The 25,904-nt window shown below is 38.8% G+C and overlaps 2 protein-coding genes across 2 annotated transcripts in view; both read left to right on the top strand.

Annotated features, from left to right (window-relative positions):
- The window catches only part of mal2 (mal, T cell differentiation protein 2), an 871,414-nt gene that overhangs the window by 267,977 nt on the left and 577,533 nt on the right, over window positions 1–25,904 (top strand). The gene's annotated exons all lie outside the window — the stretch shown is intronic.
- cdkal1 (CDK5 regulatory subunit associated protein 1-like 1) overlaps window positions 1–25,904 on the top strand; it is a 274,625-nt gene that overhangs the window by 130,839 nt on the left and 117,882 nt on the right. The window contains exon 9 of the mRNA XM_032518043.1: window positions 22,911–23,077. Within this exon, the coding sequence (XP_032373934.1) occupies window positions 22,911–23,077 (167 nt within the window). The remainder of the gene's footprint in view (window positions 1–22,910; window positions 23,078–25,904) is intronic.

Below are 25,904 nucleotides of genomic sequence, written 5' to 3'. Positions count from 1 at the left end.
CGTGCGTGCGTGCGTGCATGTGTGCGGAAGCAGTCAAATTCATTATCCTCTGGGAAGGCTCTCAGAGAGAGGCTAAAAATGGATTTTCTGAATGTCCTCCAGGCCGATAAGTTGCTGATATTTTTCACACAGACCAAACCATGTGTGCTCTTCTGCACTGAGCAATGTTTCAGACTCCAGCAACAGTTTTTCATAATCTGGCTGTTGTGTAGCCAATAAACTCAAAATAGAAAGTTTGGGCACCCCAGGTAAAAATTTGTAATAATGTGCATAAAGAAGCCAAGAAAAGATGGAAAAATCCCTAAAAGGCATCAAATGACAGATTAGACATTCGTATAATATATCACAAAAAGTTAGATTTTATTTCCATCCTTTACGCTTTTTAAAAAAACAAAACAAAAAAATGGCATCTGCAAAAGTTTGGGCACCCTGCAGAGTTGGGCACCCCCCCATTTGGGCAAGTATCACAGCTTGGAAACACTTCTTGTAGCCAGCTAAGAGTCTTTTAATTCTTGTTTGAGGTATCTTCGCCCGTTCTTTCTTACAAAAGTCTTCCAGTTCTTTGAGATTTCTCGGCTGTCGGTCACGCACTGCTCTTTTGATGTCTATCCATAGATTTTCAAATATGTTGAGGTCAGGAGATTGCTTTTTCACAGATGGCATCAAGTCAGCGTCCAAAATTTGCTGACAATTTATTGAATCCATTTTCCCCTATACACATGAAATGTTCCCTGTGCCACTTGCTGCTAAACAACCCCAAAACATGATTGATTCACCCCCATGCTTAATAGTTGGACAGAGGTTCTTTTCATTAAATTCTGTTCCCTTTCGTCTCCAAACGTACTTTTGCTCATTCCGGCCAAAAAGTTCTATTTTAATCTCATCGGTCCATAGAATTTGTTTCAAGAATGCATCTTGTCTCTATGTTAGTTTGCAAACTTCAAAACGCAAATTTTTGTGGTGAGGACGTAGAAGATGTTTTCTTCTGACTCTTCCATGAAGACCATATTTGTACAAGTATCTCTTTATAGTGGAATGGTGTAGCACAACTCCAGTGTCTGCCAGGTCTTTCTGGATGGATCGTGCAGTCAAACGTGGGTTCTGACTTGCTTTTCTCACAATCCTGTGAGCTGTTCTGATATTTTTCTTGGTCTTCCAGATCTTGCTTTAACTTCCACTGTTCCTGATACCGGCCATTTCTTAATTGCATTCTGAACAGAGGATATTGGCATCTGAAAATGCTTTGCTATCTTCTTATAGCCTTCTCCTGCTTTGTGAGCGTCAGCTATTTTCAGTTTTCTAGACAACTGCTTAGGAGAAGCCATGGTGCTGATTGTTGGGGCAAGGTCAGATGAGTCTGAGCATTATAAACTGATAACAAGTCTTCCATTTCTTGACTGAATTTGTTAAAATCTAGGTCTCATTTTATGCGTTGAACATGACACTAATTCATCTCCCAGTTTAGCTCTGCGGAAGAAGCACACCACCGAAAAGGTTTGAGATTTTCTTCTCAAACCAAACTTCAAATGAGTTTGCAGAAAGCTTCTAATGTCAGTCATATATTTAGTTAAACATCTAAATAAATGGTTTAGACAATAGAAAGGCTTGTGCTGGCAGCAAGATTATGCGAAAGTATCCAACAGACTCACGGAACCTTCTAGGTGCTTTTGTGGTTAAATTCTTTGTCAACATATTAGAAGACTGTGAGTCTTTGGACTCTGACTTTTATGGTGAACAGTCTGTAGTTGTTTAGCGAGATTTAGATCAGCCTTTAATGCTTTACTTATTCACTTTTTCAAAATCCAAAGAATACCCTTTGACAAACAAAACGGTGTCTATCAGCTTTAAGATTATTTTGTGATTTTGTCAAATCAAGTTATTGTTTATAATTAAATACACAATCCCAGTGAAAATGAATACAGTCTTTGCATTAATTCAGTAGTCACATCAGTAATTTGGATCAGTAGAGCTCTTCCATGGTAGGTATTTTGACTTGTCAAATGCATATGTAATTAAGAACATTTACATGACTGCATTTACAGTCATTCAGGTGTTCCTGTGTTAGTACACTGTGTTGTGCCAGTGGCATTGCTCATTGAGACACCAAAAAAGGTAACTGACTGAGCCATTGTTAATATTAGTTCTGTCTGTGCTTTTCTTGCTTTGAAATGTAGCAGATATGAAAATATCTGCTTCAAAAAAAGGTGTATTGTCATTGAATTTATTTTATCATCCGAATAGACCCTGAAGAGCCAAATAAGCTCACAACTTGGTCTGATTATTTGTGCTCTGTGTGCTGGCTTATTGCAACCATGTAATATTTATCAACATGTAGCCTATCTGCCAGTAGGTTGACATACGTTACCACAGCAGGTCGCTAGTGTAGGTGCTGCTGCCATGGAAAGTTGCTGGGGAGTGATTGAAAACCCGTTGTACATAGGTTATGTTAATCATTCAAGGTAGCCACCATTGAGATGGTGTTCTCCACCTCTCAGTGTGCTTGTTACTGCTTGTGTCTGATATATCTCTCTCCTTGTCTCTTTGTAAAAACTTCATTGGTAGTGTCATTATTGTCACTAGCTTGATACAGAGCAGACTCTTAAGCTGTTTAACTAGTTTTTGCCTGTCTTTAAACACACATATTCATGTTATACATAATATAAAGTGTATATCTAGATACACACAACACACACACACCACACACACACCACACACACACACCACACACACACACACACACACACACACACACACACAGAAACAGTATCATTCATCATAATGAGTAGTGGTAGAGGTGGACTGCAGCTGGGTTGTTTAAACCTTGCCTGAAGAGTGCCTGAGGAAACACAGTATACAAGCCTACTCTTGGGGGGGTGTGGTGTGTGTGTGGTATATAGTATATATATATATATATATAGTTATATATATTATTTTTGTGTGTGTGTGTTGTTGTGTTGTATTCTCAGTTTTTAGTCAGCTCACTGGTGGGATGAGAGAAACTCAGACACTAAAAAAAGAGAGGAGAGTTTCGCTTTCTCTTAAAGTTCAACTAAACTGTCTCGTCCTTCATTTGTTTCTCTGCTTCTGTCTTATTGTTTGACCTCATTCATTCATTCTGTCCATACCCTGGACAAAAAGGCGTGTGTGTTGTGTTGGTGTGTGTGTGTGTGTGTGTTTGTGTGTGTGTGTGTGGTGTGTGTTTTTGTGTGTGTGTGTGTTGTGTGTGTGTGTGTTGGTGTGTTTTTGTGGTGTGTGTGTGTGTGTGTGTGTGTGTGTGTGTGTGTGTGTGTGTGTGTACCGTCTTGTCCTGTGATTTAGTGCCAAGCGAATAGGGGGCCCCTTTCACACAAAGAGAGCATGGGACACACACACATAGTCGATGCCAGACTGCAGGCCACCAACTGCACACCTGGCATGCTGCTATTATGTCACCAGTGTGTGTGTTTGTGTGTGAGATTGTGTTAGTCCAGCAGACACCATCTGCTCTGTCCTCTGTGAACTTGTGTCCACAACTCTCCTCCCTCCCTTCTCCACTTCACTATATCAGAATATGTTAAAGCCTTTAATAAACACCAAATGTTGGAGTACTACTGCAGTTATACTGCTAAATGTACAGTATACATACAGCCGTTTATAGTTTTACATAGTTCCGCTGTTTTAGTGCCTTATTTTACTACCCCTGTATTCTACTACTATATATGTAAAAGCCCTATACCAAATCTAAAACTCTTAACACTTAACTACAGTGTAAGAGAGCTACATCCACTATGGGACTTAATAACCTGAGGGCATATGATCAGATAAATTAAAACCGCTAAAGAAAAGCAAAAGTGGACCTGAGCAACAGATGAAGATGCATTACAGATCCTAAAGGTGTTTTTAATTTACTGAAAGAAAGACATCAGTCTAAATATACCTTTCTCTCTCCATTTGACATCTTTCTTCCCATTACTTACTATTTGCATCCTTTACATACTGCATTTCTTGTGTTCCTCTTTTTATGTTTTTTTTTTTTTGTCTCTCACAAAAAAGGCCATGTGTATTTTCCTGCTGCACAAGGGGGGAGGGGAGAGCAGTTTTACCTTCAGTCAATAGGTGGCAGTAGGACACTTAGATTTACACCCAGACCATGTGCTCGGCTTACTGGCCTTGTTATTGTCTGTATGGCTTTACGCATCACTGAGACACACACACTCACACACACACACACACACACACGCCAAGAGTAGGCCTGTGCCTGTTGAAATGTTTATCTGCTGTAAGTCCTCTGACTCACATTTGGCTTTTAGTTCTTCCTCCCCAAACACCACTGTGTATAAGTGTTCCCTTTCCCAAGCTGTAAAGCACACTACTGCTCTGTTGTCTACATACTAACTTCCATCTTGTTAGTCCATGCGAGTCACAAAAGATAAGAAGCCTAGTAAATATTTGTAATGATTGCTCGCTCAGAGAAACAATTTCCACAATTATTTTGGAGGTCCCCTTTCAATCGTCCCGTGATCCTCTTGCATGTGTTAACCCTGTTAAAAACAATAAAACAATACTTATTATGGTTATTTTTGTAAAATGTTACATCATATTCAGTAAATAGAAAGGGGCATATGTATTACTGAAGTCAGGGTTACATTGTGTATCACTTTATACCTTAAGCCGCTGATTCTCTAAGAAAAGATCTTCTTTTCTGTATATGCCATGTTTTCCTTCCTTTTTCATGCCCAACCATTCTATTCATCGCTACAACTTTTATCTGTTTCTCCTTCTCTTGTCCCATCCTATCTTTCTGCACTGCTTCTTTGGTTGCTTTCACATGTCAAACGTTGGTGCCCCATATCTTTTTCTCAAAACAAGGAGACTGACATAATACAGATTCCTTGCATTAGGCCCCATTTCCGCTGAGTTTCTCTTTGTGCGCTTTTTTTTTTTTTGATTATACAACCCAGGAATACAGGGAAGCCTTTGGTCTTTGCCCTGACTGGTTCATAGCCAGTAACTACAATTAGAAATAACTACATGTCTACAAGGTTGTTTCCATAAACTTACATGAGTCATGAAACACACAGACCAATGTAAAGGGAAGAAAAAAAAAGCTACAAGTGGCTCAAGACTCAAAGTTTGTGTCTGCTTTGAAGTCTAGACTAGGATCTTGAGAGGCTGGAGGAGGAGAGATTAATTGGGCTGTTAAATCTACACAGTCCCTTGTTTGAACCCTTTCGGCTTTTTGCCAGTGTAAAAAAGAATGCCCTTTAGATACTTACATGGATTAAAGTTTCTGCCATGTGGCATATTTGTGTACTGTAGAAGACTGCTTCAGATCAGCAAGAGGTTGATGATAAAAGTAGAGTTTGTCATGGCAATAAGCATATCCATAATTGAATGCACTTATGACACCTCTGTAAATATCTCTTTCAATCCCATGTTTCATTAGACTGAATTTATAGATCTTCTTAGTTTACATTATACCAATTAAAAAATGGTCATTTTGGACATGTACAATGGACAAAACCAATTACCTTTATGGAGAAACCCCTCCCTTTCTGCTGCAAGCATTAGTAAAAACAGCCAGTCTTTTGAGTCACCATGTACTGTTAACAGACATATTTAACACATTTATAATCACATGTACACTTGGTTTGAAGATAACTTGTTTAAAGGTGATACCTATAATAGTTCGACACACAAGCACAATGGGAACTCATTCTCTGTTGTCAGTTTTATAGTTCTATCTTTTACCACACACATCACATGTACACCCACTTAACACACACATCACAATTAATTGGTTATTCTACCTGTAATTAACCTGAACCTCACATCAATGTTGTGATCAACTCTAGTCATTACCTGTAAAAGAGAGAGGACGCATAAGCGACAGACTAATGGAAGCCTGAGGAGTGAGACTGAAAGAGAATGGGATTGAAACAGCAGTGGAACATTGTTAAAAGATATTTTGATTAAGTTCCGTTATCTAGCCTTTTTACAGTCTTGAAAAAAATGTAGTAACCTTATTGAGCGAGCTTTCCCCTTTTGTTTTAAACAAGGATAGCCCCTTGAGAAGACAAATGCATGGGACGTCAAGCAGATATTGAGATTATTTGGTCCTGCTCAATCTAAAACATTATGCAACTGCCCCACTTTTGCTGTGGTGTTTGTCTGTTTTCCTGTCTGAATCCATTCCATCACTTCACTCCCCGTTAATGTTTGTTTTTTCCTTTCCCCACTTTCCTCTCTCCCTCTGTTATTACGACTTCACCTTCTTTGATCTTCTCTGATTTTCAATCAATTCCATCTCCCTTGCATTTTCATCTTTCTGTTCTGATTCAAATCAATTCTACTAGCCCCATCTCTTTCTGTGTACATCTCTCTAAACTTATCACAACCTGTTTTGTCTTATCAGTCTCACTATGCTGCTATCTTCATCAACATGTTCTCACAGGATTTCTCACTCTTTCTTGTCCTCCCAGTGTCTGTGTCAACCACTGTTCTTTCTTTTTATCTTTTTTTTTCACTTATTTTACTTTCTGATGTTGAGTCACTATTACCTGAATTCAGATGGATAGATAAGATAATTGCTTTTAAAAGGCTAAACCCCAGTTAATTTCTCAATGTACAGTACATACCATCAGCAAGTCATTGACCTCCTGTCCAGATGAGTGAACAGGGAAACACATCAGCAAAATATACTGTAAGCCTTCTGGTTAGTTGCAAAAGCTTTTACTATGCTTCAGTTATGTAAGTTAATTTTATGATGAAATTGTGTCATGATATGTTAAACTGTATTGTAGCTGTTTTGGTGCTGTTATACAATGTTAGAATGTGTGTGCCGGTCTCACTAGTAAAGGCTTTAGGCTCTTAAATACACAAAAAAATATTTATACACATTCATTTATTACGTTTACTTCATAACTTAGACTGGCCTGCGAGAATAGTCAAACAACAACTAAAGTTTGGAGAAATAATTCCCTCCATAGTCGGTCTCATTAACAATCTGTTCCCATACAGCATTTTGGATAACAATAGATTCACTGTTAATTGTGCAACAGCAGAGAGAGTGTTCTCCGCTGCGAGACATAACGTTAGTTATGAGTATTATCAGTAACAGCTCAGTGGGGCACTTCTTTTTACTGCGTAACAAGAAAACCAACTTCTGCTTCTACAAAAGACATTTCCCGCCGGCAGTGGTGGTCAGTGAATTACTTTTATTTCATTATTCTCATACAGACAGTGTATGAGTGTAACATTTTTCCAAATAATAATAGAAATGGTGTACTCCCACACACTTATTTTTTTCTCTTCTATTTAGCAGACTGTGACCTTTATCTAGACCAGTTTGCTTACTGCCAGCTCTGTTCTGTTTTGCTATCAGTGAACTGAAGACATAAAGTTAGGCAAGCAGTTGGGCACACTGTGAATTGGAGTAGGAAGCTGAATATAGTTTTTTTTTTTTTGTTTATTGAATCAAGAATTGTTTCGGAATTAAATGGTGACAATCAACATTGTGGGTTTCCCATGGATTACCACCCTTGCAAATTCCTTTTTAATTACATACCTGTTCTGTTTAATCATCCCTAACATTCTTGTCTTGGAAACTAACGGCAATGACAGACATTACAAAAGAAACAGCCTTCATTTTGCAAAAATCTCTGGGAGTATATCTAGAAACCGGTGCTTGTGTGTGCGTACGTTCTTGTGTGTGTTTGTGTTGTTTTTCCCCCTGTGGAATATATTTTGAAACCATCAGGGGGTCTCTTCACACCCCCTACAGGAACCATTTCTCACATAGTGGACCACCCGTAGCCAGAGCCAAGAGCCCCTGGTGTTGGGTGACATAAAAGGGCTACGGGGAGGGGGGGGGACAGCTGATGCACATGCACATACTCACACAAACAAATACATATGCACACTAAGAGACAGACACTTGCTCAGAGAAATGGTGTGCAAATACTGGAAACAACTGAGTATGCCCTCTAGTAAATGTTGCCTCAAACTGTTTTAACTCAACTTTTAACTCTCGGTGCTTCAGGTTGTACTTGGCATTGCCCCTTGACAGACAAGCCTTGTTTTGTCACACTGCAGTATAAAACTAACAATTCTCAATTTCATACACAACTAGAAAACAATGCACTTTGAAATGCCCATTCAATCGTGTGTGTGTGTGTGTGTGTGTGTGTGTGTGTGTGTGTGTGTGTGTGTGTGTGTGTGTGTGTGGAGGTGATGTGGGAGATGATCCGTTTCAAAAGGGCATGCTACTACACAAAAGAAAACTAATTACTTTTCCTTGTGGATACAGCATTGTTTGATAGATGAGAGCTGACTGACAATACAAAGTTTTAAATCTCCCTCCTTCAAAAACAGGAACTTAATGTGCTTTATTTAGCAGGTTTTAATCATATTCATTTTACAACGTTACAGCATGATAACAAGCCACCTAACATAGCTGGAAACCTCATGTTGATGGCATTCAGGTATGCAGGAACTTGTAATGTTTTAATTTGTCTCTAAAGATGTGTGATATTTGAATCTTACATTACAATCTGATCTGCATCCTATATGCTATCCAAATAATGAGTCCATGCCTACTCATTGTGTATATTTTGTCTGCAGTTTAATCAGATGGCATGCACAATATGCAAATCAAGTAAGTAGGTGGGGAGCTGGCATTGTCATCCAAACCAAGCAGGTGCAGGGTTACTTCTGTGCATGTGCTACTCTACAGCCACAGGATTTACTTTGCTACTGATGTGTAAGAGAAAAATATTTTGCCAGGCCTAAGCTGAATATAAATATCTTTATTTTCAGTTTAAAACTAAAAATCTAGGATTTAGTAATACATTTGAATATCCAACACTACAGTACCAACTTTATTACATTGTTCTCTGTGTTTGCTGATCAACAGCACACATAAGTAACTCTTTAATGTTTTATTTTCAATTTCTCTATGTATTAGCATTCTGAGTACCTTGTTTACTTTAAACTGCAACAGGATATAGAATAACATTGTGCACAGAAACATTTGGGTGAAATTCGGTTTCTACTGATGGCTTTACTTCTAGATGCTTAGACCCAGAATAGATGGATGGAATTGGTCTCAGTGGGGTGAATCAAGTCTGAGAAGTTAATTTCCACATCACATGGACACACCACAACACACGTTTCAGCTAAGCAGCTCTGAAAAGGCTGCAGCTCAAACAAAAACACTGCTGTGTTCCTTTGTAAAATATGTACGAGAAGAGGAAATACATTGTTCTCATTTTTGATATGAAGTGAAATGGTAAGTTCACAGCATGAGTGCATGCCCGAACAATCTATAGGAAACTTATAAAGTGAAAGATTCTCATAGTGACTCATTACATTTTCTATGTTACAAAAACTATGGAATAATGTATGTTAGAATCCATCATTTTATCCACAGTTTGTTTATTTACTTCTTTTGCTCAGACCACCCATCTCCTTTTAGATCTGTACCATGTTATGTCCGAAACCTAAATGTCAATCCCGCTTTGTGAGCTAAAGATATATTTTGGGATTATGTTTTAATGTCTCAATATTCAGAATATTAGTTTAGTGTACCATGGTGTGTGGACTATGGAATATGATAAGGAGTGGACAATCTTGTACAGCATTGGGAATTTAAAGCATTTTTTTCTATGATGCAACATTGACATGATGAACACGATTGGCAGAAGAGAGTTCATAGATGGAGAAAAGCATTGAAATACTTGAAAGAATAGTACTGAAAAATACAGAGCCTAAATAGAGAAACCACCGCCCTAAACTTTCCAGTTTAACATGTATTAACAGAGCTAATGGATAATGTAAAACTAAGCTAATGTGAATGGTAATGTGTTGGCAACATTTTACACATTATAGTAACTCTTTGAAATTTCTGAAGTGTGTGTGTGTGTGTGTGTTTGTGTGTAAGATAGAGTTGGCACTTATCTCTCTTGCCTCAGTGGATGTCACTCCCGGTATTCAGCTGAAGAAGCCGTTGAGTGTTTCTGCCTGACTGGATGGCCTGTTGCCACATCTGTCACTCTGCAGAAAACCCTCTGCCTGATTCCCTTCAACCGCCATTGTATGTATGTGTGTTAAGGGCACAAGTCCGCTTTGCTGTTAAGCCCCTTGCCTAGTAGCATGACTTGTGTGCGTGCATCGTTTTGCTCGTCAGCTTTGTGTGTCTGCAGTAGTAGCCTTAACTCTCATGAGATATCCAGATGTATGTGCTTACCTGCACTCACGCAGTCCAAAAAGCTTCTTCATTCCTCAGGGAGGGAGAGACAGAAAGAGAGAGAGAGAGAAGATATTATTGTTCATCACTTAATAAAGTTGTTTGTTACAGTAATAAGCACACATTTCTGTACCCTTAAGCCACTCTATCCTGGCGAGACCAAAGAGGATGTGTATGAGAGAACAATGGTGTGTTCATGGTAAGGTACCTGAGAGTGGCAAACATTACATTTGTGTGTGTGTGTGTGTGTGTGTGTGTGTGTGTGTGTGTGTGTGTGTGTGTGTGTGTGTGTGTGTGTGTGTGTGTGTGTGTGTGTGTGTGTGTGTGTGTGTGTGTGTCGCTGACATAGTGTCTAGAACAGCTTTTATAAGGGTCAGCTCTCTTGTGGTTCACTCCCTTTTTCCTCTCCTTTTTCACCCTCTTTTTCTTCCTGCCTTTCTGCCTCTCCCTGCCCCTTTGTTACGGAACTGGACTATATATCTTTGTCTCTGCTCTCTCTTTGTAGAATTCTCATGTAGAACGTCGTTTGACTAAACAGGGTCCAATTATTAATGTGTATGTACAATAAATTTGGGTGAGTGTTGGGTATATACTATTAGTCATCAATAATTGACCTGTACTACAAGTATTTTTAATTTAAAATGAGACAGTTTTGACTGTTTGTTGTAATTAATTATACAAGAAGTTTTAACCAAAGTGTCTTGCGACTGACAACAATCAGATTTTTACTAGTGACTTGTGATCTTGTCTGATGTGGGTCTAACGGCTCTAAAGCACCAAGTGCCACAGAGTTAGTTTGTGAAAGTGGTGAGAATTGCTATGTGGAGTTTGAGAGGACTAAACAAGGAAGAGGAAGGTAATGAAAGGAAGGAGGGGTAGATTGGGATCAGGACCCCTGCATATGGCTTATCTGTACCATAGTTTGTTAACTTGGTAAACAAACCACCGTCATTAGTCCAAAGCTTTAAAACAGAAAATATCCCAAATGTTTACATAAAAATTCTATCATTTACATAATAAGATAATGTTTACAAAGCCACTGACTAAATGGAGATGCACACACATACACTGTAGTTGCAAATTTCCAAATACAGTTATAAACACACATAATATATCATAGGGTCACTAACTTAATTAACACACACACACACACACACACACACACACACACACACACACACACACACACACACACACACACAAACACAGGGCTAAGTGAATTAACAAACACAAACATGTTCTGCCTGCTGGGGGGGTCATGAATATATTAGCATAAATACTGACCAGACGTATTATTATTTATCAAATTAGTGGTTGTACAAGCACACAGGCGAGTGCACACACACACACACACACACACACACACACACACACACACACACACACACACACACACACACACACACACACACAGTGTGTAAGGAAATTGGGTCAACAGCCTTGAATTAAACCTTATTATGCTTGATTAATAACACAACAAACACTATGTGTGTATCTATGTGAGAATATTTGGGTTCAGACATTTTTATGTGTGTGTCCTTTGCCTTGACTTCTTTGACAGCTGATATTAACCATTACCACCTCAATGGTCTTTTAATAGAGACTCATTTCCATATGTAATCTGAGGTGTGTGAGTGTGCGCGCGTGTATGTAATGCCCTTAGTGCCTTGCAGTTCTTGAAGTCTCTGAAGCATACAGAAATGAGATATGCCTCTTATAGCTTCCTTTGACTCTTCCCCCCTCTCACACTCTGTGTCTCAGACTCCCTGTCCTCTAATCCACGCACCCCATCAGCCATTCATCTTTCTCTCGGCTCCACTCGTGTGCTTTTAATGGCGTACAGTACAAGTTCATTATCTTGATAGACGAACATTGGGTCAAATCTCAAGACAGTATGGATAATCCCTATATGATTGATAAGCCCTGCTTCATACAGTGTTATAATTTGCAGTAACATACTGACTTTCTTTTTTTTTTCATTTTTATAATTGCTGAAAAGATTTAAATAATCAGTAGATTGACAGGTAATTTTGATAATCAACTGAACTTTTAAGTCATTTACCAAGTGCCAAACATGTGCAGCCTTTAAAATGTGATGATGTGATGATGAACTCAGGGATAGTCGTCATTAACATACAATGTATCAACAGCTGAATTTGACCTACTGTGACAACATCTTTTACTTCACTCTCCTGTTTAATTGCACTCATTGCTTGTTAAGTGACATTAATGAGAGTATTTCTTATTAGAGGCCTGTTTATTGCTAACAAAATCACTAAGAACATTAATCTCACTCCTAAAAGAATCTCAGTAAAGAAATCTTGCACAATCTATCCCACTTATTATCTCCTGTTTATTCATTATCTATTTTGATCCTCATCTGTTTATGAGATGTTGTTTCGTAATAGCCATGCACAAGTATTTAGGGACAATTCAATGTGATTGTAATAGTCCTACACAGTTGCCTTCTGCTTATACATTCAAATCTAAATAACATACATGTAGAAGTGGTGAACCAACATATATATTCAAGGCATATTTCTGCCATTCATCCACTCATCCAATTTTTAGACCTGCTTGTCCTGTGCACTTATTGAGAGGCAAGCCTCGATGTGGATAGGCTGCAGACCATCATAGGGCTACATTCGGAGAAGACCAATGCTAACTTCTCAGTGACATTGCTAACCACTTGACCACATTGCCTGTATATCGCTTAAGGACGTTTCATGGTTGTGCGGAGGCTCCACTCAGAACTTTCGCCATAGCCTACCTAAGTAGCCTGATGTTTATACTAGGGGAGTGGATGATAGAGCGAAGAAGTGAGAGAGTGACAGCGATTAGCTTTGGAGCGAGTACCGACTCTAGAGTCATAGTGAGACGTAGTGTCTCCCTTGTTCTTTCTGACCAAGGTGCTGCAATATGTAGTTACATTTTAGATTATTTCCATTTCTTCTGTAGTTAGGGATGCAAGCGGAGAATTGGGTCTGATTTTAAAGTGGGTACACATTATAACTTATATACACTTTTCATTCCTCTTTTAGATTTTTTCACAGTAAATTGCCAGGAAACAGACGCTGAATGCCTTGTGTTATGTTGCACTTAAACCGTGGCAGGAAAGGAAAAGATCTTTGAACCATTTAATCGTTGATTAGGGCTAATATTTGCAAACTTTCCAAAGAAAGTACACATGGAATCTGTAACTGTAGTTCAGCCAGACAGGAAATCTTTCCTAACATGTGTTTCCCATGAAAAGGAATATTAATTGAAAATTTATTTTTGCAATTAATCTCATAAAGTTAGTCAGACTCAGGCTGCAAAAATCAGTTTCAGTACATCAGTAATTTACTGTCAACTTCCGTTTTTCCTCTGACCATCATTCAGTCTAACTCTTAGTTCACAGGAAGTACCAGAAGAATGCAGCACTATGGAAAGTTAAAGGGCTCTTTTTGGTCCCTACAGATCCCCTTTTCTTTTATATGCAGCAGTCCATTTGCTTTGGAAGCTTCACAAGATGCTTCCTCTCTGACAATGCGCGCGCACACACACACACCCACACCCACACAAAAGATGAAAGAGGCTATATAACTTGTCTACCAGTTATTCCCTATACATTAATACACACACATACACGGGCACATATCTCCCTAGAACACAACTCACACACACACACACACACACACACACACACACACCACACCACACACACCCACACACACACACACACACACACACACCCACAGTACATGAGACCCTCTGCCAATTACTTTTAATATATCCATACAATATGTCTGACCCATATATGCTATGGCATGTTTTTCTTATGTATCACATACATTGCATGTACACATATACACACACACACACACACACACAACACACACACAAAACACACACACACACACACACACACACACACACACACACACACACACACACACACTCGCTTTGATGTATCCAGAAACCCCATCTCATGCACAGGCGTGCACAGAAGTTCAAGTCTGTAGCTCAGAAACTATGTGAAAGTAGGTTAAAGCTGACATGTTGTTGTTTAAGGGATTGTGTAGGCTGTTCATTAAAGCCATGCATATGCATGCACTCAGACACATGCACGTGCAACATACACGGGGATGTGCAAGCACACATGCATGTATTTGGTGTAAACATGCCTCCGAGAATATTTGCATATAGTCAAGTGTGTGTGTTGGCTTAATCCATGATGATGATGATGCTACTTGCCAAGACGCCTACATGCCGCATCAACAGTTGTTGCTCTATATTAAGCTGCTTAATTACTGCAATTATACTCTGTGTGTTGTGTTATGCATGGGTTATAGTGTTTAAACCTGTGAGAAAGTGTGTCTGGGATTGAGTAAGGACTTGTGTTTGTGTGTAAATGTGTATTAATATGTTGCTGCTTGTATTTGTAGAAAATGTTTATCTCCTACATGCCTGTGGATCAGAGATAAGCAAACTTCAAGAATTTGAGTAAGTGGGTGTTGTAAAAAAAATATGGTACGATTTTTTTTAAAGAAGTTCTTGATATTGGACAAGCTGTCATTTTTTCATATAAGCTAATGTCAGTCATATGTCATGCAGGGGTGGATAGTAGTCACAGAATGAAAACACCAGTATAAACTGTGTTGTAGTTACTCCATCATTTCAGTAAACCTGTACATGGTAATTGTTGAAAATATATAGCAACATTTTTTTTGTGCTGGCTAATCACATGGAAACCTGCATCAGACAGACTAAGTACTGTTGGAAAGATATCACGCAATGCTAGGAAATGAGGAGTACCAAATCAAATAAAGTGGTTTTCATGTTAAAATTTAGAATATGCACCAACAGATTCAGTTAATGGTGTGTGTGAAATTGACAATGGCAAATTATGTATTGCTATGTTAATACAAATGAGTACAGTTATTCAAACACAAAAAAAATCCCTTCTTAAATCCCATGCACTGTTTCTGTATCCCTCTCCTAACATTTCTTAGCAACTTCTTCTCTTAATCCACACTATGACACACTTTTCTCTCTCTCCCTTCAAATTTATCATTTTGTTTCTCAAGTTGCTGTTGTTGACATCTGCCCTATCATCTTTACTGTCTCGTGTTGGGTGGGAGGTTTACTGTGGAGGCAGACAGCTAGAGGGGGTTGGCTGATGGTGGAGGACAGGCGAAGGACTAATGTGATTAAAGGTTAGACAGGCCTTCCAGTCAATGGCTCTGTACAAAAGTGTTGGATGGATACATGGTGATGAGGTGTGTGTGCGTGCGTGTGTTCTCTACATGTAATGAAGAAATAAATCCTTTGTTTGGTTTAAATTAATATGGTATTTAGAGTATCTTAATTTGTTAGCAGATAATGTATGCCAGTGTTGATGTCTCCATTTTTTAATGGGAAGGGTATTGGCATGGTTGATGCTGACTTGCAGTAGGCAGTGCAAGTCATCCAAGAGTTTTTTTTGCTGAGGTGTTAACTCATTTTTAACTGCTTTATTTCTAAGTTTAAGTTTGCAGTGATAGGCTTCCCAACTGAAATGTAGTGGGAGAATTAATCCACCCTCAAAACCCTACTTGTAACACACAAATGTGCTTTTTAGGCAGGCATGTTACAGAGATGGACAATTGGAGATAATGGAAGAGACATGCAATAGTGACACACTACATATAACATGAAACAAAATCAATAGATGTGTTATGTACCTTGCATATTTGTATGTGGTAATATTATAGATATGCATATTTATATTCTGCCTACTTTTTGGTGAATCAACAACTGCAAAACGTTATGTGCTAGCTAGCTAAGTCGGATGTTCACTACTGAATATATGAGTTTTTGAGATGTGTGAAAGTGCATACACCTTGAAAATCGTTGATTGTGCCAGCTGTTTTAAACAGATTTTGTTCAACTGTGTGTACCTGGAGAAGGGAAACCTGCTGTGCTAATTACAATTTTTCAGTAGCAGAATATGCGGTGTATGTTTGTTGTTGGTTTTAAGGTAGTCATAAAAATAGTTTAACTGTGCGGACAAAGAGCTCTAAGAATAACATCATTACCGTGAATGCAGTACAAAATATTTCATGAGATCAGTCATTGAGTTACCGAGCAAATTTGCTCAAAGGGATCCAAGCTGTTATTGCTGTACATAAGGTCATGCACATTGTGATTGGTTGCAAGGGTTTAATGTTTAAGAGATTACAGATTATATGCATATACAGATGATCCTATTACACTGCGTTACATTTTTATTTTACACAACACAAAGCAACACGTAGCTAAGCATGTTCTATACATTAAGCTGCCATGATGCATGAGGGGGCGTGTAGATGTATATTCAGCCTATCCGGCTGTCACATGAAAGGGGAATAATAATCCAATAAACTATAATGGATCAATATTGAAATAATACATCATTTTTAAAACTATTTAACATTAGTTTAAAGTTAAAATACCCACAAAAGTTTACAGAGATAAGATTGAACTATGCTTGAACTGTTTCCCTGTCGCTCTCTCTTTCACGCTCTCTTCTCCTTGTATTTACTGTAACATGCTTAGCCATGTGTTGACTTGTGTAAGGGAAAATAGATTTTTAATACAGTTTAATAGGCTCATCTAATCTATAATCTGCTAAACATAGCCTGTGGCAGCCAATCAAAATGTATATCATGCCGAAGAGATTAATAGGATAAATAGGAATACTGAACCCATACATGTGTAGGATAGAAATTGAGGGGTTACTTGCAAAGTGTGTATTTATGCACACAAGTCTGTACAATACAGTACAGACTTGGTCACAAACATGCACTAAAACAGAGTTGTAAACATGCTCATATTTTAGATAAAAGTATATTTTTTGGGGTATACAGACATGCATGATGGAGTAGTGTTAAGTCAGGACCAAAACAATGCATACAAACTTGGTGGATCAGCTGCCGCTGTATGTGAAACTTTAAAATGTTTGGGAATCCCCCTCTCTATAATTCACATCAGGGGCAGCGCTTTGCTCACACAAACATTCTCAGCACAAGCAGCAGCCAAAACAAACACATTAGACATGGCCGAGCGACCAAAATGATTCAATGTGTGTTTACACATGTTGCATAAACTTGTTGATGACAATGCTTCTTGCCACAAGACAATAGAATGTGCTTGTAAAGGAGGCAATGGTAGTCATTTAGTTGAGGATCTGTTAAGCAAACGGTTAATAGAAATGCTCAGTATTAAACAGATCTGCATCAGTTTCCATATTGTTCATCCACTGCTGGTGACATCATGCCATATCCTAATGATGTCCTTTGACACCTGTCCTAGTGCCTGCTAGGCTGAGAACTTTGCTGCTGTTACCACTAAAGCACAACTTTTATAGAGGATCATGAAGCAATGTGAAAGTGATGAGTGCCAGAGAATGATTAGAAATATGTTAGTTCATGTACATATTTATTAGATAGGAAAGCATCCAAAAATATGTTAAAGTCATCCATCCTTTTAAAACACAGTGACCTTAATCTTTTTAAATAAAACCTATACATGTTACGATTAAAGCAATTATTTGAATTTTTTATAAACATTGTTTGATGTTTTTTTGATACTGTAAGTATAAAAAATGGGTCCTATAAGTGAGGATATTTCCACCCATAGAAAAATAATTAGCCTGTTTTGTATCTATAATAGCTTATTGGGAGAAAGAACAGTGATGAAGATAAACATAGAAATGCAAATCATAATCAGATAATATAACAAAATGATATATAAAGTAAATTTTCATTTTGGTTTCCAGTCAGATATTTAGTTAAAGTTATGACATAAACAAGCTACTATTTTTGAATGTTAATATCAGTGAAATAAAAGATGTATGTGCTATTAAACGAATCAGAGCCAGAATGTACCAACTAATAGAAACAAGCATGGCGTGACAATGTGTGGTCATGTTGTGCTGCTTGTGTGTCTCATTTATAATATAAGACCCGTTTACTGTTTCAACAGTGGCTTTTACTAAAGCTCCCAATCACCTCAATCAATTGGTTCTGTCACGCTTCTTCAAAGCAACCGCTTCAAAGCCCTCCTTTCTTTTCTCCTCCCACTCTTCCCATCCTTTCATCCAGAGGCTGAGCCGAGACAACGGGCCACAAGACATTATGTAAACAATATGATGCTATATAAAGGACTGCCACAGTATATGGAAGCACTCCAGTTTATAGGCATTGTTAAGTTGGAAACATCATACTAGTGATGATGATTGAACAGAAACATTTTTATTATAAACTGTATACAGACATATATAGACAACATATAGACACACTTTCACGCTTACTTGAAAAGTTTTCATTCTATCTCCCTGTATGTTTGAATTAAGGTCTTTTAGAAAGACCTTAATTCAAACATACAGTTGAAAATGTCTCTTTTTAATCCTTGTTTAAGTAATTTTGTGAATCCCAAATTAATCAGTCTAAACTGGATTAGTTGACATGACATAAACCAAAGCCACCAGTTTTCTTCAGGGTCACTAGAATATCACTACAATACTTTTGGTTCTAAGCCTGAGATTTTATTGCCCTCTCCTCAAGTGATGTTTTTTTCATTTATTTACTTTGTTTTTTTGGCTTCTTTGTTTGCATTTTACTTTTTGCTTATTGACTTATGAATAAGAAAGTGACTAAGAGCACAAAGTGGTTATATTGGCAAAGCAAAACATACATTAAAGTGTACATTGATCTGAATTTATCTTGAAGACAGGTAAAGAAACAAAAACCCATGGGCTCTCACACACTTCAAACAAGTATTTGGCAGAGTTAGAGTGATGATTGTTTGAACGATGTATGACATTTGTCAGCCATGGCGACGGTGTTATTCTTGGACAAAGACAAATGCAGCTTAGACATACACACAGCTGTTTTGTCTTGTGTTTTCTCTCTCTCTCTCTCTCTCTCTCTCTCTCTCTCTCTCTCTCTCTCTCTCTCTCTCTCTCTCTCTCTCCCTACCTAGCTACCAATAGCCCCTCCCCCAAAAACTTAAACCCAAAGCTTACATTCATTTTAAATATCATTGTGTCCTGCCCTCTTTCCATCTGCAGTTGTGTTCACTCCTCCCTGTGCTGTGTTTGCACTGCTGTGTCAGAGTTCAGAGAATGTTAATAGCTTCTAGGGAAAGTGTCCTGCTCCCCACCCTTGTTTACAACTTCTCCGACATGGAAAAATGAGGTTAGGTTAATGTTTTGTAATCTGAACACTCACAGGTCGAAGCAGAGTGGAAACTTGCCGATTACATGTTTTGATTAACAGTTACAATAACATATCAATATTCATATCAGGGCTTGACATTAAGCCTGATGTTTTTTATGTTTTATTTGCCCGATGGCTAAACTTACTTGCCCTAAATGGAAAATGTTGGGCAAATGTAACAGGTATTTGGACAATTATTATAATTTATTACCGTACAAAACATGCAATTAACCCCTAGCAATTACATAGCTGGGATGATGAAGTTATTCCTTCAATTACTGGAGGAACAGGTGCTTCAGGGCCTCTGGCTTTTTCAGCTATTATGCAGGGGTTTTACCTTTTGCTGTTATGAGCTTGGAATCTTGTACCTGAACAACATTGTTAATATAGCCTACAAGGAGGATTTGCTGATATAATGCGTATTATAAAAGCACTAAAAATGATAATACTAGGAAGCATTATTTTTGTATTACTATTTTTGTAACCATTTTATGACTAATTAAATTAAATGACACAATCAGCTTGTGAGGTGGCTGTACCTTATCCATTATCAAACCAGCAATTGCTGGTAGAAATTTACAAAATGTCAAGATAGGAAATAGTCTTGTCCAACAGAAAAAATCAACCGTACACCTTCTAAATTCAAGTTTCTCTCTTTTACCAAACTGAAGGCCTTTATACACTGAGGCCTGACGAATAAACAACACAAAAATGTGGTATACTCGCCTGCAAATATTTTACATCTAAACTATTCATAACAACAGCAATGCCAATTTGTTGTAGTTGTCCTGCTCATCTACCAAGGCCGAATGTATGTGGGACAGTCGAGCCCTGCATATTATATGAGGAAATTCTCCTTGAGCTGTCTCCCTTTAATTTGAGGGTCAGCGGTCAGGGGTCAGCTACAGAACAGCACCTCTTTAAATTGATACATGCTCAGTGTCTTGCGTGCTCAAGGTTTATCTTATTTATTAGACCACCTTGAACAAAAAAAAACATCTCGCATTAAAAACTGTTTTTTTTATAATATGGTGTCAGCTTCACCATTTGGCTTTCTATGTTGATTAAAAGGCCTTTATTCTCACAAACGTAAAGCACTATATTAAGCGCAAAACTTCGCCCTGCAAAATACGCCTGTGGAGATGAGTTTCTTTGTAGTAATCTTGATATGGCTGGTACACAGACACATTTTAGCCCTGCACCAGTGGGACCACTCTCTCTCTGCTGCACACATACCAAAACCAGAGGAAGCAGGTGCTTAGTGTGTATCACAGCAGATAGTGAAGTGAGAGCAAGCTAACATTTCCTGATGAAACGGCCAACTTCACTCTCGCTTTGGCCAACAATAACACCATTGGCACAGCTAATACAAAAGGGACAGAAAGATAGGCCAAAGGGCCAAATTACTGGGCAGGTTATTGAGTTTATCTGGAGATCTACGTGTGACTGTGGCCTTGAGACTTTTTCCAAAGCATCACCCTGTTCAAAACATAATTAACACTGGAATCACAAGATGTATTTCATAGCGGACAGCACACAAGCTTACTAGCTTGGCAGCATTATGCTCGTGGAATCACAGGAATGTTGTTTTGAAAGGAACCAATTTAGCTCCTAAGCCATTTTAATTCAGGTCTGGCCCTCTACTAAGAGACCACTTGGCGAATAGTATCCTGGGACAGAGCTGTGACGTAGAAAGTGATGCTGCTGTTATAGTGGGTGTAGGAAAAGATTCCCTCCTGGGAGGCAGATGAGGCAGGCATAGGAACCTTGGCAGAGGAATTGGTATAATTCAGCCCAAACAAGCTGACATTAGCTGCCCTGCCTTGTCTGCTGTCACCACCATAATTTAGGCTAAACAGATGAAACATCTGATACAGAAGCAAATCAACCACTGTATTAATGTTGCTAAACCGAGACATTATTTCATCATAAACCAGTGGTAGCTGATGATATCATGTCTCTTCATAGAGCCTGACCCCCGCTGAAGCTCAGCAGTTGATGGTCAGCTCTTCTATGTCTGTGAAGGGAGACATCAAATTGAACCAGTTAATAAATGATAAAGAACATTTGCTGTGCAAGGCTATTACTGAGTATTGGAGCAAGGTGAATTATGCTTTTCATTAATTGCATACTGAAGCATCATATCTTGAATGCATTCTTGTATAGCGTGTGTTTGCCTTTAGATCTGTGATCGCGTGTGATTGATGGATGTTTTTGATGGTGCTCATAGACATGGCTGGCTCCAGAAATCATTAGTGCATCTTAATGTCAGCAATGATGATCTTTGGAAACTCTTTCACTCCGGACAATTATACTGCCATCATCTTTAATCTATCTGGCCCATAAATGTCTTTAAAACACAGTTTTACTGTCTCTATCACACACACACACACACACACACACACACACACACACACACACACACACACACACACACGTGTCTATGTGTACTTGAGCTTGTGCCCCTGCAAGTGCAAATGTATTTCTGTGCGCCTGCATGATATGATATGTCCTAACACATAGCTTAAGCAGACACTCAACCATTTCCAGACCTACAGCCAAATGACAGTTAGATCATTAAGCTCTAGCAGTGAGCTTTGCTCTAATTTAGCATGAAGCCGGTAGATGGTCCCCTCTTGCTGTATGTGACCTTCACACTTCTGGAGTTTATGTTTATCGGACGGGTATTTTTAATACTTGTCAGTGACTGTTATGAGCGGGGTTCTGCCAAAGCCTTGGAGCATTTAGGCAATGGCAACAAGACAACGGTAAAACGGTAATAGGGTATCCCCGCGGGGTCTTAAAAATAGCAACGGTATCCGTGTCCATAACGTAATTGGAAAAAAAAAATGCAATGCACTTATAAAGGAGACAAGGATTAAATATTAAATATACCGGTAATTTATTTAATGCCTAAAAATGCTTATGTGTGGTTGTCATCACGTGACAGTTGTTGCAGGTTGGAGCATTTCAGGTTCCGACCTAATGAGAAGGGAGAGGTGTTTCAGTATGTGTTTGGTTTTCAGTTTCTGAACGGTGTAGGCACAAGCCAACAGTTTGGTGACGCCGTTCAAGTCTTACGTCATAATTTTTTAATTAGTCACGATAATACCGTATACCGCGGTAAAATAGGGGGGAGGTTTGACGGTATCAAAATTTGGATACCGCCCAACTCTAATATCCAGTTGGATGAGCAGTACTTTAGCATGTGGGAACTATTGCCTATTGCTAATATACTGGGCAGTTTGTTTTTGGAAAAGCATACTGTATGAAAAATCTTAAACTGATTATTGGTGGCAACACTGTTATGTCATATAACCGGCCAATGACATTTGCACAACTGCTGTGCATTGATGTGATTGTGCTACAGATTATCACTGTGCAGAGTTAAAATGTTGGAAACAAAATAGCATCTGAAGTTAAATATTAATCATGTTAATATTTGTCTTTGTGTCTTTTTCTAGAGGGAGTGTGTGAGATCTGGTTGACCAGTGAAGACACAGGAGCTTATGGTAGAGACATAGGGACAGACCTGCCCACATTGCTGTGGAGATTGGTGGAGGAGATTCCTGAAGGAGCCATGCTGAGGCTGGGTATGACCAACCCACCATATATTCTGGAACACCTAGAGGTAAGCACAGTACACAGTCACCCATTTTACCAATAATTTCCATTTAAGATAATAATACATCACTGATAGATAAAACTAAAATACTGTTCCTGTTCACCGTTTTGTTTTTGTCCCTATAGTCTCTTGTACTACCCCTTTCTGTGAACAAATAATATTGCTTTGCCTAGATTTAATAAACTAATGTCTTTCTGTTTTGCTTACCAAGCAGTTTAACTGGGCGCTCATACTCCATTCATTAGTGCAGTTCATTCTCTTCTCTCCCTAATGAGTCAATTAAGGACCATTGTGTCCTCTTTAGCAACCTCATTTTATCAGTTATTATTGCCTTCTCTAATGGAACAATGGACATTGTTATCCCTTCTGTCTCTCTCTCTCTCTCTCTATCTCTCTCTCTCTCTTGCACTCTCTCTCTTTTTTTTACCCCTCTTTCTGTTTTTGGATGTCTGTCTCTGTAAGACATGCATTTTCTAACATTTATGTAAAAAAAAATCTTGTTTCTGGAAGTGTTAGGATAACAACATACTCTGACATGTTATCATTTAATAGGCATGTCTGGCCTCTGCTTTGAGACAAGATATCAGCTTCATTTGTCGAAATTATTTTGGGGGTTGTCAACAATATCCCTGGGCAGACATACTGCACTTAAAGCAGGACCCTTCTTGACCTAACGTTTCTAATGGAAGTGGTTTTGGTTGCTGGAACTTAATGTGTTGCGGTATAACTGAGCTCAAGTAACATAACCATGTCCAAAGTGAGCTTAAAGGGTAATTACACCCTCAAATTCTAGCTTATTTAAATAATACAACGGAGGAGTGTCTGACGCAAAGGGTTAGGACACACAGGGGAGACTGAGTAACCACAGCTCAGTGCAGTGATTTACTTCAGGGACTTGCCTATTCCACCATGGTTAAGGAGAGGTCAGGGAATTCGGCTCAATCAAATCCAGGCAGACACATAAAAGCCAATTTTGAGCAGAAAAAGCTGTTTTTACACACAATAAGAATTGGCTGTAACAGTGGCTGCCGCCGCTCCTAATAGAGTGGGTTAAATTCTGCGTCTGATATTCACTCAATGATAAACTTAACTTAGACATGCTGAAAGTGGGCGTCTCAAATCGAAGTTCCGATAAACTTCAAATTTGTTCTGTGCCATCTTAAGACATTAAAGAAGAAAAGTTAATTAAAGAAAAACTTTTCATCTTAGGGCATGGCTGTGGCGGGGCGGCCATTTTGTGCGTTTTGCCATCGAAACAGGACTTGGGTAGAATTTGAGTCATAGTGTCCCATAGTGGCAACAGGAAGTAGGCCTAAACGTCAAGGGGCCATACTTTAACAAACTTCTCCTAGAGATTTCATCCAATAGACTTTGGTCTGTACCATCTCAACACTTTAAAGATGAAAAGTTATTAAAAGAAAAACTTTTCATCATATGGTGTGGACATGGCATGGTGGCCATTTTGAGCATTTAGCGATGAACAAGAAAGTGGCTGTAAGTACAGTATACATTGTCATATCTGCTTGAAATGTCCCACAATCAACAAGAGTCCAGGCCTGAGGACATCTACAGGCCAATATTGACTTTTGGTCATACGCCCCCCGCTGGCAACAGGAAATCAGCCATATATGATAAACATCATCCGATTTACATGAAACTTAGAAAGTGTGGTCTAGTTGTGATACTGAGCCAGCCACTATACTTTAACCACGCTCATGTACCCGGGTCACGCCCCCTTTATGTTTTTCGTAACCGTTTAAGTTAAAGTCTGGTTGTGAAGTATCATTGAACTCAACAGAGAGTTCGTTTGTCATTAATCTTGGTTTGACTTGTCCACCATGTTTAAGCCATGCCCCTTTTTTATAACTGGTGACCCATTTGAGGTAGTCTTGTGTGAGGTATCATTGAACTCACCATAAAGTTCCCTTTTTATTGGAGAGGATTTTACCCGCCCCATATGCTTAAGCCATTCCCTTTTTAATACTATTGACCCGTCTGATGTACACTATTGCTCAAGGTGTCATTGAACTCAACAGAGTTCCCGTTTTCATAGTTTGATTTTGCCCACGCCCTATGCTTAAGCCACGCCCCATTTCCTAACATTTGAACCATTTAAGGTAGACTTCTGTGTGATCATTGAACTCACCAGAGTTCGCCAGTTACCCCGACGTGCACAGAGGAGCGAGGGCCCGTCCAACGCTGCTTGCAGTTTTAATTTAATTATATTACTTAATTCTGTATTTCTGTAATTCTATGTTTCTTTTTTAGTAAAGTGTATGGAACTTCAACCTGTCTGCTAAAACATGGGGCTGAATGCAGTTAAAAGCGGAGGATAAGTCCATAATAGTAGACGACAAAGACTTGCCCCCTCAAGATGTTTAAAACCATGTTTAAAAGTGTCCCTGTTGCATCGTCCACGCCTCTGCCCGACCTGTAGCAAACTGGAGGGGTCTAACTTATCCTGTACAGTGTCCAAAAGTGCATCCTCACAAGTCTTTCAAAAACTTTCATGACTAGATGTAGTGCCACTGGTCTGAAGTCATTAAGGGTCTTAGGAGTTTGCGTCTTAGGCCAGGAACAATTATGAGTCCTTCCAGAGCACAGGGACCCTATGCAGCTGAAGGGACATCTGAAAGTATAGAGCAGAAGATGTCTGCCAGCTGGACAGCACAGTTCTTCAGAACACGACCCCCGATCCCGTCAGGACCTGGACTTTTCCTTTCTTTTGCACCATGAAAGAGTTTCAAGACCATGAATTTATCAATGGGCACAATGTTATTTACAGGATTTAAATCAACATTTTTAAAAACAGACATCTCCTCACTAAAATCAT

The sequence above is a fragment of the Etheostoma spectabile genome, chromosome 6, assembly GCF_008692095.1.
Source record: "Etheostoma spectabile isolate EspeVRDwgs_2016 chromosome 6, UIUC_Espe_1.0, whole genome shotgun sequence".
NCBI classification, from domain to species: Eukaryota; Metazoa; Chordata; class Actinopteri; order Perciformes; family Percidae; genus Etheostoma; species Etheostoma spectabile.
This window is presented reverse-complemented; position numbering and strand designations above follow the sequence as displayed.